This window comes from Aphelocoma coerulescens, chromosome 4A (assembly GCF_041296385.1).
Source record: "Aphelocoma coerulescens isolate FSJ_1873_10779 chromosome 4A, UR_Acoe_1.0, whole genome shotgun sequence".
Lineage (NCBI taxonomy): Eukaryota > Metazoa > Chordata > Aves > Passeriformes > Corvidae > Aphelocoma > Aphelocoma coerulescens.
This window is the reverse complement of record NC_091018.1, coordinates 11,413,569-11,431,576: the sequence shown is the minus strand read 5'-3', so window position 1 is coordinate 11,431,576 and position 18,008 is coordinate 11,413,569. Positions and strand designations below refer to the sequence as shown.

General features: G+C 46.0%; 1 protein-coding gene across 3 annotated transcripts in view; it reads right to left on the bottom strand.

Annotated features, from left to right (window-relative positions):
* Positions 1 to 3,518: 3,518 nt before the first annotated feature.
* Positions 3,519 to 18,008, bottom strand: part of GRIA3 (glutamate ionotropic receptor AMPA type subunit 3) — a 147,088-nt gene continuing 132,598 nt past the window's right edge. The window contains exons 14-16 of one of the 3 annotated variants that reach the window (XM_069015327.1): positions 8,879 to 8,993; positions 6,476 to 6,723; positions 3,519 to 5,896 (exon numbers count right to left, since the gene is read on the bottom strand). In XM_069015327.1, coding sequence (XP_068871428.1) covers positions 6,478 to 6,723; positions 8,879 to 8,993 — 361 coding nt within the window. In that variant the 3' untranslated portion in view covers positions 3,519 to 5,896; positions 6,476 to 6,477. Of the gene's footprint in view, positions 5,897 to 6,475; positions 6,724 to 8,878; positions 8,994 to 18,008 lie in introns of those variants that run through there. The other 2 variants (XM_069015330.1, XM_069015326.1) reach the window with 2 other exon arrangements.

Here is an 18,008-nt window from a genome sequence, read left to right as displayed (position 1 = left end):
CAGCTCATCTGATTGCAAGTTGCTGCAGAGTAGGATCTTGTCCTCTTGCTCTGCTCTGCTGTAAGATATCCGGCCATCCTAAAAATGCCACGATGGCATAAATAATTTAGGGCTGTAACACTTCAGTGATAGAAACAGCAGTAAATAAATACTTGGTGTGTGCACCAAGGTTCATTATCCTGCCCTTGGTGTCAGCCCGTGGAGGCATCGCCATCCAGCACATCAGTCAGCCAGTGCCATGGTGTCCAGCAAAACCAGCACTGCAGGTGCTTCCAGTGAGCTTTACCAGCTGCACTGGGGAAGGGCAGAAGTTGTTCTGCTACGCTGGCTGTAAGGTGTGCATGGCAGCTCCCATGCTCAGACTCCTCTCTGGATACCGTGTGGTCTCTGGCTGCTCCTTGCCTGGTGGGGCAGCTGCTGCCAGTGCCTGTGCCTGTCCCCAGGGGAAGCTGGACACCATTTTTGTTGATGCTGTTGCAGTGATGGTGCCATATTACAAACAGTCTCAGTAATTTCTCTGTTGTTAACTGATGAAAAAAGACAAGAAAGCCCAAGCACAGAGTCAGAGCAGGACTGGGATGTTGATGGGCAGATTTTGGCTAAACCTGCCTCCCACAGGGCACACATAAGAGGGGTGTCCCATCGTGGTGCTGGGGCTCCAGCCTGGGGCTCCTGGACTGGGAGAGATGCAGCAGTGGGTGCCCTGGCCCCGTTGGTGCTGTCCCATGGTGTAATGCCAGCCTGGGCCCTTCCTGCAGCCCCAGTGCTGCGGGGGCACCGAGCACAGCTCAGCAGTGTGTTGGGCTGTGGGTGCTGCTGCTCCTGGGGACCCTGTCCTCCCTGATACCAATTTCAGATGTATTACATTCTCAGTAAATACTACTATGAAATTTATAATATCCATGCAAATATTATCTCTGTACTTAAATCCTTTAGGTTAATTGAATAGAGCTATCATTACCCAGATCTTGTTTATGTATTGCTGCCTGCAAAATAGAGCCAATTTTCCAGACTGAAATGATGAATATGGGCACCAAAGACATTTTTTGATTTAATTTTAATATCTGTGACATATTATTATTTTAATAACCATAAAGAATAATTATTTTTGAAAAAATAAATATTGCAGTGCTTTGCACAAAACCTCAGAAGGAAAAACTATGCCACAATGATACAGTACTTATTTTATTTTGTTGTCAGGTGTGGTGTGCCATGGGGAGGAGCTGCTGTTGGTTTGGGTTTTTAGGCCTGAACTTGAACACTGTTGTTGTCCTTTTGCTCCCACTGATGGCTCTTGGAATTTGATGCATTGCTCCGAATTTTTCCTTATATTAATCCCCACCTGCAGAAGTATAGAGACAAGGTCATGCTGGGATGTGTTAGAGCTCAGCATTTCAGGGGTGTTGTGCAGCCCTGCTGCCATTGCTGCAGTCTGTGTAGCAAAATCCAGGTTTTGGCCCAAAATGCACTTGTGACCCAGGGAGGCTCCGGATTCCGGACAGCCCCGGACAGGCCTGGGATGACCAGATCCTCTCCTGCCTCTCATCCCTGTGGCCACAGACCTATGTGAGGCCATCCCCCACCACATGCCAGCTGGCCAGGCTCTCCCAGCTCACTGGGGCCAGCTGTGCCTTTTCACCACAGCCCTAATTGCCCTGTTTCACCTGACACATATTTATTAGAAAAACTTAACACCCATTGTGCAGGATCTGGTGCCTGGTGAGCCCCAGTGGGGCAGCACTGCAGCGACTGCTCACTCAGGGCAGGGTTGGCATCAGTCTGGCACTGGCCTTTTGCTGGGGCTCAGTGGGCACACTGAGCCCTGCTTGCAGACACATTTTGGCAGGTCTAGGGGAAGGGGGCATAACTCACCCCCGTGGCTGGTGCAGGTCTGTGTGTGGCTGTCAGGCAGCAGGGAGTGGTTCAAGACTGCTCTCTAGAAAAATGCAGCCCTCCCACGTTGGCCTGGATGTTGAGCATGAAATGAAAGCTGAAGGACAGAACAGTATCTTTTTCCATGCCTCCCTGCATTCATTGTGTGGGAACTGTACACATAAATAGGCTCATTTCAGCAAGGCCTCCTTGTGCCCTGTGGGAAGGGTGGTCTCACATGGAGCCCAGTGTGCTGAGCACAGCACCCTGTTTACACCCAGGACAACCTGAAATCTTCATCCTTGTAAGGTGGTTCAGGGTCAAATAATTGTTGTTTACTGCTCTGAATTAGCCTTTGCTTACTCCTGAGATAATTTGCAGTTGCTGAAGCCTCGGCTGAAGACAGAGGGTGGGCTCAGCACATGTCCCCCACTGCACCCATGTACAATGAGCACCAGTGGCAGCTCCATAGGGATTAGGACAGGGCCCAATGGTAGGGACCCCCCTGCCAGGCACCAGATGCTGAGCTGGGAAAGGTACCAGTGGCTGCCAGTACATTTTTCTTGTTTCCCCTGCCGCCAGAGGCAGTGCCCCAGGGACACTCCAGGCAGCTCCAGTTTTGCGGGGTGTGTTTTGCCCAGCAGATACCAAACCTCTCAGGTCCATGCCCACCTGCTCTGCAGCAGCGCTACTGCCCAAGACCTTCACTGGGGGATTTTTTTTTTATTTTTCAGAGGCCGATTTTTTCATCCCCAGTCATCCAAGAGAAGCCTGGTGCTGTTCCAGCTCAGCTTCAGCAGGCCCTGGGTGCTTACAGCAGTGTGACCTTTGGTGGTCCTTGGAAGGAGCACAGGGAGCTGGTTCCTGATGGGGGATGAGGGTGGTGTGGCCAGGGGTACCCCCAGAGAGGCCGCCCCTGCTGGGGTGTGGTTTGATGCACACCAGCTGTTTAACACCAGGATTACTTCCTATGGTTCATAGTTTGTGGTGACTTGGAAAAACTACACTGTGGGTGAAGTAAACTCAATAAATTAGAGTTGGGATTAACTGCAATGTTGGGTGAAGGGCTTTTTCCTTAAAGAAGCATTGCTGAAAAGCTGGGAATTGCAGGAAAATACATCTGTTTAGTGAACATTTAAAGAATTTATCTACCCACGCTGCTGCCCACTGCAGGGGCAGGGCAGAGCATCTCTCACCCTGGCTGGACCCCTGAGGCTTCTCCCCTGCTCCTTCCCTGCTCCCAGGGAGCTCCTTGCACCTTGCAGGGTCAACCAGCTTCTATCATCAAGAAAATAAAAAATTAGCTGGTTTGCAGGTTACCAAACCAGAAAGACCCATTTCCCAGCAGCATCCTCAGTTCAGTGTGGGAGCCCCTAAACTGGCCAGGCGGGACAAGGCTTTGAGCAACCTGGTCTAGAGAAAGGTGTTCCTGCCCATGCTGGGGCTGTTGGAACTGGGTGATCTTTAAGGTCCCTTCCAATCTGAACCTTTCCAGGGTTCTGTGGTAAATATCTGAGGACCATCTCAGACTAGCCAAAGGGAGAGCAGTAGGGAGGGACTCTTTCTCTGCTGAAGAAAAGAGAAGTAAGCTCTTTAATATTTTTTTCTTTACAGTTTTATTTACAAAATGTATTAAAACTCTTTGTACAACACCTCATCAAAATGAGGCTCAGTAATTGATGCCCACACATGCAGTTTATGCTTTTACAGCCATTAGTTTGCTTGGCAATTTTTCTGCTCACTCAAGTGCAGTTTCAACGACCAAAATTAGGAACTTAAATTACAAAAAAAAAAAAAAGAGAGAGAGAGAGAAAAAAAGAAAAATGAAAGACCCCCCCAAAGCCCCTAAAGCAAAACAAATTAAAAAAAATATACCAAAACAAATCATCAAGAGACTACTGCCAAACTTCCAATAGCTTGAAGTTGGTAGCCGGAATTGGTAAGCACTCAACACATTTTAGATTTACATGCAAGTTTAAAAAATATCGAACCGTTTACCAAACTCCCTTCACTGGTGTGAAGCCTCCACTCTTAAAAATTGATCTGATAAACATACATCTTTTATACAGCTTTTAAGAAAAACATTTGTTTTAAATACAACTCATAACTGCACAGCTTTAGCTCGCCCTTGCTGGGGACGTGATCGCGTTCAGAAGTTGAAAAAAAATCACAGTTTCATGAAAAGAAAACAATTTTTTTGTCAATCTTGTTAAAAACTTGAACAATAAATTATTCTCCTACGAGCTTTTAAAATGATTTTATATTACATTTTGTTGGAAATACTTATTTTTAACAAGACTTTCTTTTTCTTTTTTCTTTTTTTTTTTTTTTGTTTGGATTTTTTGTTTTTAAATCCTATTAAAAGTTCAAATCTATCATCAGCAAACTAAATGCCTAAGGGTCAGACTGGTTTAAATGAGTTTCTTTTTCATTGTATGTTACTGATGAAATAAAAGTCTATCATAAACTACGGAAAATACATATTGTCGATTAGAGGTAATTAGTATGCAGATATTCCATTGAACATTTCCCATGGATTGACAATATGTTTAAAGTTTTGTGGTTTTTTTTTTTTTCTTTATCTTTTTTTTTTAATTTTTATTTTTCGAGATGAAGTTAAGTAGTTTCCAGGCAGAGGTTCAAGGCTGAAATGCTGCTGCTGTCTAAGATGTTGGATGTGAGTAATAGTGAGCCCCTCCTGGAGCAGAGGTGGCTGGAGCACGGTGTCCCCCTCACACAGAGGCAGGGACAGGAGCATCCTCTCACCAGGCATGAAACAAGAGTTGGCAGGAGCTGATATAATATAACACTACTAGCAGGAGTCATGTTAGATCACTTACTATTACTCTGGAACTGCAGCTCTAACTGGAGTTACTATCCTCTTTCCTTACTTCTGTTTTACAAGGACCATTACCAAGAAGCATTAGCTGAGCACAGTGCTAGGTGGGAGAGAACTGCGGAGAAGCAGAAGCAGGCCTGGGAAAACCTAACCTGCCCTTCTCTTGCTTCATTGCTTGATATTAAACAGTGAATTAAAATGCAAATGCACAGCAAGAAAAGAGATATATGGTCTGAACCTAAACAGCAAGTAGCTTTTCCTTTTTTTCTTCTAAATTTTAAAAGCCACCCAATATCATTTTAATAAAGCACCTGTAGGTATGCCTGATGATAGAACAAAAAAAAAAGGAATGCAGTATTTTCTGCCTGCACTTTAGCTACCTTGTCAAGAAATTAATTTACTGATCTGGAAGCAAGACATGCAGTTCCACAAATTACTTTCTTTTGGATTAACAGATTCACAGTCATTGACCTTAATTGGTTTGAATGCACAGATTCTTTCCTTCAGGTGTTACACCTTTTGCTGCTATACAGAATTGCTCAAATTAGCTGGACAGATTAAAGTGGCTCAGAAAAAAAATCAAATCACACCACTGTAAGTAAATACTGAAACACCTTGACATCAGCTCATACAAGCAGTGGCAGGCCAGTCCGCATTTGCACGCAGCAGATTTCTGAGGCTTTGTGTCAGGAGGAGTTTCATAATTTGATACGACTGGGGTGGCTGATGAAACCAGCTGTGGTTGCTTTCAGGACACAAGTTCAGTTACTGTGCAGTGGTATCAAAGAATGGCTTTTGTTACACTGATCTTTTTTTACAAGAATTTTTTTTTTTCATGTACCAATATCTTGTTACCAGTCCTTTCCTTTTCTTTTTCCCTTTCATTTTTTCTTTTTTTTTCTTGTATTTTTCTTTTCTTTTCCTCTCTTCTTCTTTTTCTTTTACTTCTTTGAAGCAAAGCAAGAATATTTCGGTGATGGTTTGCATTGTTGTGAGTCTCAGAGTCTTCCATAAGGCACTGAAGGAAAAAATACCAGTTTTTCCTATTAAAAGTACATTGCACCATCATCAATGCGTGTCATGCCTGACACCTCGGAGAGAGTACAACTGGCTCAGGTGGTCTGAATCCATGAAGTAGCCACATTCTCTGCTGCTTTTTATCTTGCATGCTGTCAGGGTGAAGATCTAAAATAAAACCAGAAAGATTTCATCACAGCCTGGCAGCGAGGGGCAGGGGAGCTCAGCCCATGGAGAGGCACAGGCTGTGGGCAAGGGGCTAATCAGGCCTTCTCAGAATCATTTGTCAGCAATTCAGCTCTACTGTTCCTGCTTTGGAAATAATGAATTCTAGTGTAGAAGGTTTGGTTCTATTGTATATTTTTTTTGAAACTTCCTAAAAGCACTTACCTGACCTGATTATAGTTTACAAAACATAGAGGAAGAGATCAGCAACAAGAGATAAGAATTCTGATTATAGTGATTTTTAAAGCAATTAACAAAATACTTTCATTTGAACTAGCACAATGCTGGCGAGAGGAGTTACTCACTTCAGCATGAAGTGTGTAAAACAGAATGGTACCTTTCTGATCCTGCTTCTGATCAGGAAAGAAATTTTAATGACTTGATACTTAGAAACTGCCACAAGACGGTGCTTCAGAAGCCTCTTGCAGCAGCTCCCTGGTGCACACAACAGAATAGCACAGACAGCTAAAACGGAAAGAAAGAAGAAAACCCAGAGGGTTTATTCCCGGCCCGCAGCCGTACCCCTAGATTTTCACACTTTCTGTGCCGTACACGTTGTAGCCTTCCCTGTAGGTAGCGTAATTCTGGGTGTTGGTGGCGGGAGCGGGTTTGAAGTTCTGCGTGTTCTTGGTGAGTTTCATTCGCTTGGACTCGGCCCGAGACTTGTAGCAGAACTCGATCAGTGCCACCATCATGGCCAGCCCCAGGCCTCCCACAAGGATATAGAACACGCCAGCAACATTGCTCAGGCTCAGAGCGCTCGTCTTGTCCTAAGAGAAACGAGCCACGCTGTTAGTTCTGCTGTGAGGGGCAGACAGACAGACAGACTGACAACAGGCTACTTTGCATTAGCCCTAGCTGGAATAGCTACACTCATGGCATTCAGTGTCCGGCCCACGGACCAGGGCTGACCCCCCATCCCCGCAGCTCGGGGCTGCACAGCAGCGACTGCTCTGTCAGGGTGAAACCCTGGCTGACTCCAAGGCAATGAGGTTATTTTGGACACTGACTTCCCCAGGCCTTCCCAGAGCAAAGTTGCCTATGGCCGAGCATCCCTGGTAGCAAAGGCACTGGGGGAAAGCTGTGCCAGTGGCTGCATAAAACAGCAGAATTTACAGCAGGCCATGACAAAACTAGAAAAAGTCGAACCACTACACACTTGGGTTTGGTCAATGTAGGTAAAATTCTTGAGATGCTGCTAAACTTAACTACCTTTTTTTTTCAACAGTTAAGGAAAAAAGCCCACCCTAGAAAGACGGTCAGTTACTTAGAGGTCAAGTAGCAGAGCCCTGAGCTAAACTAGCACCTTCTGGAGAGTGAGTTACTGAATGAAACCTGACATTGTAACACAAAAATCACTGGTCAGGGTTTATCTTCCTTCAGTACATGTCAGATGGGGGAGAAGCTTGCATTTTTAAAAAGAGGGTTCTGGAATGGGATTAAATAGACCTGCAACCCTTCTGCTGCTGCATGGGTGGGTGGCTGTGGGCAAGAACAGCTCCTGGCTTGCACGGCCCAGATTGGGCTGACACCCCACACTGGCCTGGGTGTGCCCTGATGGGCAGGTGCTAAAGAAATTTGGCTGTGCCCAGAGAAGACACTGCTGACAGAGCTCAGTTAATGAGTCTCTCTAGGGAGAGCTAAATTTGCATATAGTCAGAGTAAAATATGATCTACCTTGTAAGTGTCTGTGTGTTTCACAGGCAGTTTGGATACATGTGGTTGTAGCAAACAACCTGCCATTTAAACTAAAGATCTTAATCATTTATGCCTCTTTTTGATCACAGTTCCTTTTGGCAGCTGCCATGTGTTCAGATATCCCATAATCCCAAATTTATCTGATACAACAGCTACTGGGTTGTGCCCTAAGCAACTTCAAGACCTACTGAAATCAATGAAATTTTATTATTGGCTTTGCTGGAACTTGAAATTGTCCTCTGACACTGAAAGGGTGCTTTGAAATTATAGTTTTCTGTTTGAATGATTACAGAGAGCACTTCCAAAGGCACCAGGGGAGTTAGGCACTCAACTGTGACTGATTTCAGCTGGAGCTGGATTCCTCCTCCTCTTGGTGCCTTTGAAAATGTCCTTCATTCCAACAAGCCCAGCACTTTTACAGAGCTTTTCTTCCCAATGGGTCTATAAGCACAAAAAAAAAAAAAATTTAAAATAATCCTCCTTTTAACTGAGTGGTGTAAATAAATATTTCCTGCAATTTAAGTGTGCAGCTACTGGGCCGATCCACCTCAGAGGTGGGACCTCCCCTGGGGTCTACAGTGGTCCTGCATGAGGCTGGACAGCTCCATAGCATGGCTGGTGGATGACAGGACAGTACAGCAGCAAAATGGTTCAAAGCTGTATAAAAAGGAATATACAATATTTAGGTAATGATTCACCATTAGTATTTCTAGATTTTTTTTTTAAATCCAATCAATTTCAAAATGAATTTGCAAATAGGGCAGGAAAGGCATTTTTTCCTTATTAGCTGTCTGTCCTGAAAATTTGTGCCCTTAGCAAGCGTGTGACCGTTTCCCAAACTGACATGTAGAGAATCTAAGTAATAATTTTGAAACAAAAATATTTTTTTCAATAAAAATAAGAAAAGATGCTGGCCTGAACAATTGACAGTGACTGTGCTGAAACTTGCACATTTAAATGAAGACATCAGCTTGGGAGGCTTTGGGGGCTTCTCTTAGCATGTTTTTCTAGCAAAATACTCACACAGTGAAACATACTTACAACTACAGTCTGTTACTGCATATAAGAAAAATGCTGTCATGGTCTGAGAATTACTTATTTTTTTCTATTCTTTTCTTTCAACCTTCAAAATGTAAACAGCAACTTTTGAAAGTCATTCTTGGTATAAACAAACAGTGGGTCAAAATGTGATTGCTAATCAGTACAAAAAGACCTTCAGCGACTGACCTTACTTCCGGAGTCCTTGGCTCCACATTCACCCTTATCGTACCACCATTTGTTTTTCAGCTTGTCTAAGATGCCTTGTTCACTGAGTTTCAATACTGCAAGGTTTACAGGAGTTCTTCACGTGGGAAATAACATAAATAACATTATATTATGTTATTTTATGTTATTCAATCTTTAAACTACTTTAAAACTATACAAAGCGATAAAGCAGGGTTCCTGGCCACAAAGTATTTACACTGCAGGCAACTGGATCATCCCCTTAAGTTAACGCTAGAGCATCTCTACATTACCAGGTCCTGCCCATATCGCTTTGAGTAATCGGCACTCACTGTTAAATGAAGGCAGTAGAAACAAAGCAAGGCCAATCTCCCACTTTGGTGCACCACAGGCACCTGCAGTAGCTTTATGGACTTGGGTGGGTTTGATCCAGCAGGACCCCCCTATTGCACTAACAGAGGGAAGCCCCCACACCAGCCACTGTGGCTTCTCATGGTCAAACAACGCTTGTGGGCCCCGATCCCTGGCAGCCCCCGTGCCTGGCGGGTCTCTGTGCACATCTGCAAAGCAAAAACCCCCAGGCTGGATCCATGGAGGAGGTTTTGCCAGCCATCCCAGCCACTTCCCTGCCGGCGGTGGCTTCTCCAGCTCCCGCGGCTGGCGCTGCAGGGGCTGTGCTCGGAGGCATCGTGCTTAGCTGCACTCCCCAGAACTGCTGCATCTCGAACTCCCCAGTCCAGGCAACTGCAGCAGAAAATAAGCAAATGCAGACCTCTATGAAGCAAATTAGTGAATATGGAAACACCGGCTGAAAGTGTGCAGGGCGGGAAATGTTGGCTGGATAAACGGAGATGGCTGACTCGTGCTGCCAAGAGCCCACAGCCCAGGGGGGCTGAGCTCATCTGCCCCTCCCATGTGGGAAAGCAGCACCTGAGGAGCTCTTGGTTGGGTTTTGTCATTTCCACTTCCTCCTTGTGTGATGTCCTGGTTTTTTTCCTGCCTGTTTCCATGTGACAGGCTCCCTGTGTAAGAGGCACCTTCAGTTCCTGCTCCTGCTTGAACAGCTCCGATCCCTGCTCCACAGCCGCACAGGGCTGGGTCCTTATCCTAAGCAATGCAGCACTTTGCATGGGATAACACCAGGCAGACACATGCACAGCCTGCTTTGGGTCCATTCAGGCCTGCTGTCAGCAGAGGAGACACAGGAGCTCAGCCCATGTCTGCTCCAGTGCCAGCCTCATGTCTGGCTCTTGCTGCTCCCTGCCTTCCTCCCAGCCCTGTCCAAAGTGCCTGACTCTGCAGAGCAGAAGAGACTCAGGAGAAAGAGCAGCAGGACCTATACAAAACACCTTAACTATAAGCTAAATTCTACAGCGGCATTTAAGGAAATATCCCCAGACTGGGAGGGCTCACAGCTCTGAGCAACAGGAATGGCTGAGCCCTGCCTGGGGCAGGGCAAGATGCTGGAAGAAGTAGCTGGTAAAGAAAAGCCCTTTTCCCTCATCTGCCAAGAAGCTGCCTCTGAGATGGCTGTGAGACTGCTGGTGGCTGATGTTGGGAAGTGCTGCCCTCGGAGATGCTTCGTGTTCTTTGGCAGAAGGGTGGCAGCCAAGCCCAGGAAGCTTGTGGGGTATCATGAGAAAAATGATCGTGTTTAAGAGCTCCTGAGCTGAACGCTCCACAGGCTGCTCCGACGTGACTCTATGTAGTGTCACCCAGGCCAGCAGGGAGGCAAGGGCAGGGAAAAGCCATCCAGGTGGGGAGAACTGCTGGTCCCAGTGGCAGCACTGCCAGTACTGCCAGCACTGCCTGCAGAGCTTCCTGGCTGTCCAGGCAGAGGCAGCACCACTCACTCCTGGCCTGCACAGGGCTCAGTTTGACACCAGCCAAGATTTTATTTATATAAAATGGCTATTTTTAAGCGGCAGCTGTAATCTAATTAAGTATCAATCAGGGCTGGCTGTACACACTCAGCTGGACACAGCCAACGGGTGGCGGTGACAAGCCGCATGAGACAGACGATGTTTGCTGGCTCGGCGCTGGCAGCAGGCACGGAGCTCCTCCACCAGGAGCCAGCGGCATCCTAAAAAGCCAGCTGTGCTGCAGCTACGCCTGCATCTTCCTACAGGTAGGGCTGTAAAATATTAACGGGATCAAAGCACGCTCTGAGACACTGCCAACACCCCGGGGGTGCAGGTAACGCACCTGCCCCACTCAGTTACACCGATGGAGAGTGGCCAGGTCCTGGCCAAGCCACCACCGTGGACCTTCTTGGGCAGCTGGGCTGTGTTGAGACCCCTGGTGACCTCCAGATGAACATGCTACAAGCAGCCATGCATGCCTGCAATGCCAGGCAGTGAAAGCTCAGTGCCTTTACCTTCCCCTTACAAGCCCCAGCAGAGAGCAGGGTGAATTATTGCTCAGAGAACACTACTCTAATTTTAAATTTAATTTAAAAACTATCCAATTTGGAGAGATTTTATGCAATACATCTCTCTGCTTTGAAAAGCATTGTGCAGCTGAGAATACACAAACAATAGGAAGAAGGTTATAAACACTTTTCCTCCTACCTGCATATTTTATTGTTCAAATTTTCCCCTCCCCCCAGTCCTATTCCGAACACTATTTTTAATTTGCCTGCCTTTGTAAACCCCATACGGAGTACTGAGAATTTGCATAACATCCAATACATTATAGATTAGCTTTCACAACATTATACAGTATTGGGAAATGAGAAGGCTGAATATGCTAATTAGGGTGCTTTATTTTTTTTTAAGCCAAGATTGCAGCTAATTGAGCACACGCAACTGCCAAAAAAAAAAAAAAAAAAAAAGACAAAGTAGTAAACTAAAATTATCTTAACTAAACAGATGGGAATTTTCCTAACCTGGGGTTTTCATTCTAATTTGTCACAGCCCTGTTTGCCAGGTGAGGTACCACATTCCCTCAGCCTGAGTAGAAGAGAGGTGATTTGGTACATCCATCTGTCCTAGCATGAGGAGCTGAGTGGGATGGGCAGACAGGTGCCAAGGAGTCACTCCTTGCTTCAGGCCCACCCAGGCTTTGCTGCTGGAGCTGTCACCATGCCAAGGTGCTCTGGTGCTGGGGCTGTCCCCATCCTGCCTGGCACGGGGGCTGAGCAGGTGGCTGGTACCAGAGGGTGAGGTCGTGTACAGAGGGATCAGGAGAGGCAAGTCAGACATGAAAGAGTAGCTGATGCCTGTCCCTCCCTGCCTTGGCCTGTCCTGTCCCCCCAGCACACAGATGACCTGGAGATTTGCCTGAGCAGGATCCCAGCCTCCCTTGGCTCAGCTACTTTGCTAGGCAGGGCACTGGGAGGAACATCTTGTACCTGAGCGAGGACACCCTCTCAACATGCAAGAAAAGGCACCAATTTGTGAAGCACAAAATGCAGCTTGTTTCTTCAAAGTCCTAAGGAACAATTTGGCTTGCTTCCAGGAAATAAATCCCAAAATCTCCTAATGCATGAGCTGCTTCCTTCACAGCAGGATTTGAGCAACTTTATGGTGAGAGAAGGCATGATGCCTCTGGAAGCCCTGGTCCAGCACTTCAGGAATGCAGTATGAGCTGGTGCAGGATAGACTCCTCAACTCCCAAATTCCCAAGATAAGTAGATATATTGGAAAGTGAGCCTGGCTGCTGATATTTTCCAATTGCTCATCTCTGAGTAGCTGTCTAGCCTGGTTCAATTTAACAGTCAGAGTCAGTCATGGCTTTGGCTGAGATCCTGATGGAAGTGTGGAGAGCCATGTCTGGATCCTGGCATTTTTCACTGAGTGCTCAGCAGTGCCCATGGAACATGAATCCTCTGTGTCACCCCTCAGCTCACACCCAGCCAGTCCCAATGGTGTCCCTTGGGCAGCACCAGCGCCAGAGCTGTGCCTGTGCCAGCCAGTCCAAAGCCACCAAGTTGCAAAGTGTTCTGTTGGTTGTTGTAGAGGGAATTGAAGGGTTCTTCTAGGAGTGATGGCTGCTGGGTCTAGGAAGGGGATTTTTTGTAGCTTGGCTTGGCACTGCTTGTCTGAGAGAGGATTTTAAAAATTGCCCTAGAGGCAGAGGAATGGAGACACTAAATGACTTGTCTGGGTCCCATGGGAAGGCTGTGTCACCAGCCACCTACTTCTTTCACTGTCCAGCTCAGAAGATAATTTCCTCATTTTCTGGGGCTCTGTCTCAAAAGACTTCCATTTCCTTGTCTTTTTCTTGGGATAATTTTGTGCTTTCCAGATGGTTTTTTAAATCATGTTGCTGTTGTTTGGCTGTATGGGATATCCTATAAAGTCCTCAGCCCTTTCTTAGCTGGATTCCACTGTTTTTCCATGCTTTAATTTATGATGGGATTCTTTTTCATCTCCCCTATGTGATTTCCAGACCTCTCTGTTAGTTTGGTTGCTTTGATAAAAGTAAAGTGTTCAGAGGTTTGAGAGCTTGTGTTCTCTTGTTGTGCTCTGTATGCCAAGAAAACAAGGTGAGGCCATTTGGACTGGGATGTCAGCATTTTTGGATGCCACAGGATGGTATTCTTGTCCAGAAAATTGCAGTGGTTTTTTTCCTTCCCATAACTGAGGGATTTTGTTGTTTCCTTGCTTTTGCTTTTCATCCAATATATCTGAATCATCCAGGCATAAACCTGTGAGTTTGGTTCTCTTGGGCAGCTCTACCAAACCCTGCTAAGATTTTTTCTACAAATGACTGGAAGACTTGAGTTTAGAGAAACAATACCAGGAGCCTCATATGGGATAGTACCACCCTGAGAGGAAAATTAAACCATCTGCTACTGTAAGATCAGTGCCCACCTATTTTATAGGCTTCTTTACAGAGGCTGCCACAAACATGATCTTACACCTTGACAGAAGTGGGTTTTATTGGTGTTTCAGCTGTTTGATTTCTCTGCCACCCCATTATAGGAGACTCTGTTCAGGTGCTGGCAGCATAACCTTTCCCACTTCAGCCATCAGCTACTGCTAGAACACAAGCTGTGCCAGTGTTTTTCCAAATTTAATATGGCACCATCCCAAAGGAAACCTCCTCTTCCTTTTACTGTGTGGCCCTGGGGCCTCTTCCCTGCTGCACTTCAGCCTGTCTGGGTGCAAGACACCAACCACGGAAGCCCTTTGCACCCTTGGTTGCTGGTGGTCCCAGATGACAGGATGATACTGATGGAGTGAACTGATTTTTGAAAAACAAACTCATTAAAATCTCACCCCTGAGCTGGGTCCCCAAAGCTTCAGTTTCAATTTAAACACTTGGGCCACCTCTCCCTCAAATTCGGGAATTGCTACAGCACTTTGTCATGCAGGTTGATCCTGTACAAAATATGGCATTGTTTCCAAGCTGAGTATGTTCACCATGCAGATGCTCCTTCTCAGAAGACAGAGCTGCTACATGCTCTTTGCAGAGCATTTATCACATTTATATTGCAGTATTACCTGTCTTCCATTCATGCAATTAATACGGAAAAGAGGGAACACAATGACTCAGAAGCCATTTTTTCTCTCCTCCTCTCTTTGAGACAGCCTTACCTGTCTGAGTGATTTTTTGCCTTGTCTCCTCTTACCAAAGCCCCAGTTTCAGGTTAGTTGCAGTAAATTTTATCTCCATTGAGAAAACTGGTGGTGTAACAATATTTCTTTCTGGCCAGAACAAGCTTGAAGTAGAAGACAAGTAAATTAATCATTCAAGAAGTAGATCTTTATTAGTCCCAAAAGTGGGAAGGTAGAACTTCTGACCCTCTCAAATTATAAATCATAACAGGTTTTTAGTGCTTGATTAATGACCTTTTAGGTTACTTGTCATGATTTCACCAGCACCTATTTAAAGAAGATAACCCCAAACCAGATGTTCCACGTACTGCCATCACTGACTTCTACCAGACACATGCCCAGCAGGCTGCAGTCCCACATGTGACTGCAAAAGCTGGCCAGGCTGCTCCTTTTGGCAGTTGGGTTCCAGTTATGGGCCATCGTGTTTGTGTGCTAGTGCAGCAAACAGGACCCTTTCCTGAACACACTTGGACTGCAGTGAAGAGTCTGAGCAGTTTCTTGGAAAAGTGCTGTTAATTTATGAAAAGAACATTGCGATCTTGCCAGGAAAGGGCCATTTTCCAGGAAAGATGCCAGTGCCTTTGTAGCCAGTGTTTGGGTTGGTCCTCACGAGTCGCAGCAGGCGATACAAGGAGTTGGTGACCACTAGAGTTGAGAATTGGGAACAGAAGTCACTTTAGGACTTGAACATCTCACCCAATAATCTGTAGGCTTTTTTCAGCTCTGTCTAACTGGTGTTCAAGTGGCATGAAGTCTCAGCAACGCTGTAGTTATGTTTATTACTTGCAATCCATAAAGATTTAAGTGATGATTGCAACAGCTTTGGATAATTCACATCCCATTCAATGCTCTAATGGATGTAATATAAATGTTATATCCAAACCCAATCACTGCCAAGGAGAGTGAATGAACTCGGCAGACAGCACACTGTTCCTTCAAACCAGATGAACCATTGCTCAGAATTCATTTAGAATTTTTAGTTGCAATCTTTCAGAAAAGCAAGCTGCAAAGTAAAGGTGTAACAAGCAAGGCTCTTCAAAGCACCAATTAAAGGGCTTCCTTGGGGTGGCACAGGATAGGGAGGGCAGTGCATGGGCTGCACTGAATCTCCCAGGCAGTGGGACTGCCCAAGGGCTGCTCTGGCACCTCTCACAACCTGGGTTTTACAGCTGCAAGTGTTCCTTCTCCCACCGTCAGCTGGTTCCTGATTTTCTGTGGAGTGGTGTACAGGGTACGGTGTGCCATTTTCACAGCAGTGTTGCTTGCAGCGTCTTGAGAGTCCAAACGTAGCTTTTTTGGGGGTAGAGGGTAAAAAAAATCACCCATGAACTTGAAGGAAGACCAGAATAACATCAGCATTGAGAGCTCTTCTCTGGTCCTTAAAATATCCTTTCTTCACTTGTGATTTGGGCTGAGGCTCAGGATAGCAGAGCACAAGCTACAGCAGACCTGATCAGCACTTCAGCCAGGGAGGGATGCCCAGCTGGCTCAGGAGATGTCCAACACTGGGCAAGAACTCCAACCACTGCAGCTTCACTGCTCATGAGTGGTCCCTGCACAGGAGAGTTCCCTGGGCCTCTGCAGTGCTACTTGGCCAGGATATCCATGTCCCCAGCAGCAACGGAGAGGGACGTGGGTGATCTCACACAGCAATAGAGAGTTCATTTAGAGGTGAAGCTAAGAAATTTAAGGCCAGTGGCAGTGGGGATCCTTCTCACAAGGGCAGATGGATGCTGGCTCCAAACATACAGCAAATATGGTCACCAGGAGAATTGTCCTTTGCTAACAGCCCTGTGTACTTAACGCTGCATCTACCACAATGCACAATCCTGTGTGGTCACCAACAGGCCCTTGTTCATTTTTCCCAGCAGTACCACAGCAGACAACAAATTCCTCCGGTTGGAGAATTGTTGTGGAAATGCAGGCACATGTCACTTGGGATGCAGCACTTACAGCAAGGCTGTTCGTGACTCCCTGCACCTTGGTACTGGCCCTTTGGGTGCACAGGAGAAGGTGAAATCACAGTGCCAAAGACAACCCTGGCCTCCAGCTGTGTCACACTGCATGGCATAGAACAGCTGTAAATCTGGTCTAGTATCTAGCTAGGCCAGATATATTGCTGATTTGTGCTATCAGAGCAACAGAAAGCCACAGGAGACTTCTGGCAAATCTGTCCTTCCTAAGAGTGCAAATTGTCTCTCCTAATGAAGTGTGACATCCTGCCTCTGCATCAGAGTGCTGCCCTGGCCAAGACCCATGGTCAGAGCAAGGGCTTGGCCTCTGCAAACGGCTCATCACCCTCCTGTCCAAATCTCAGTGATGTGAAGGAGGCGAGAGTCCATGGTGGTACCAGGTCTTGGTTAGTACATTATAAAGTGGTTTTTTACTTGTTTTATTATTATTTTTAAAAAAACCTTGTTTTATAATTAAATAATCCCTGTTGGTTTTGCCTAATCCTTTTAGTTTAGGAATCTGACATATTTAGAGCACTCTCACTTCTACAGCAAGAAATGTTTTCCTTTGTTCCTTATGACCAGAGCTGTCCTTGCTGGCTGGAACATCCCTGGGATTGCTGACACCAGCACAACCCAACCAAAACCGTTATAAAATCAAAGAGTTCAGATGTTAAACACTTGGGTTTCTAAAATCCACCTCACAGTGTCAGAGAAAGGCAAGTGGAATAAGGTGCAAACAAACAAGCATTTTCTAAATCCAAAATGCTTCCTAAAATCCTCTTGGGTAAAACTACTGAAAACACTGTTCCTGCTGGTGTCACTGGCTGATCTCCACTAACCTCAGGGGAAGCAGAGAGGGCAGCTTGCTGTAGACATGTGGGACAAATCAGGTTTACCAAGCTCCAAGAGGCAAATACCTGAAGAGTACAGAGATTACAGAATAACAGAATATTCTGAGCTGGAAGGGACCCACAAGGACCATTGATTCCAGCTCTTAAGTGAAAGGCCCATAAAGGGATTGAACCCTCAACCTTGGTGCTATCAGCACCCTGCTCTGACAGCTGAACTACTCTCAGTGTGACCCTGAACAATGGCACTACTGCCCGGCACTGCACCCAGCCAAGCAGAGAAATCCCTCACTGCCACACATCACACTGAACCACCAGCCTTACCCCACCCTGCTGGTAGAAGGAGGGGAGGTGATGCTGAATGGGGCCTCCAGTCCTGTTGACAGAAGCTGAGGGGGCCCAAAGGCAAGTGGCCACTGCTGCATCCCTGAGCCAGCCTGCACAGGCACACAACTGTGCAGGGACTGAGAAAGGCAGAAATCATGCCCAGGCTCTCTGCTTAATTTGACAGGATACCATAAAAAAATCTCACTAACAACCATCTTGGTATCATTAAAATATAAAGATAGAAACAATCTAGGGAGATACACCAAATCCAGCACTACTCTCTAAAGGGCATCGCTTGAGGTTAAAGACCCATCTAAATCAAATAAGGCACTTTATTCCCCCAAGTGGTATAAATCCCAGCCTGATCTGTAACTATTGAATGGACTTTTTGTCAGATCTTGTTACTGAGATAACTTCTGAATAGATGCAAAACCTGCGG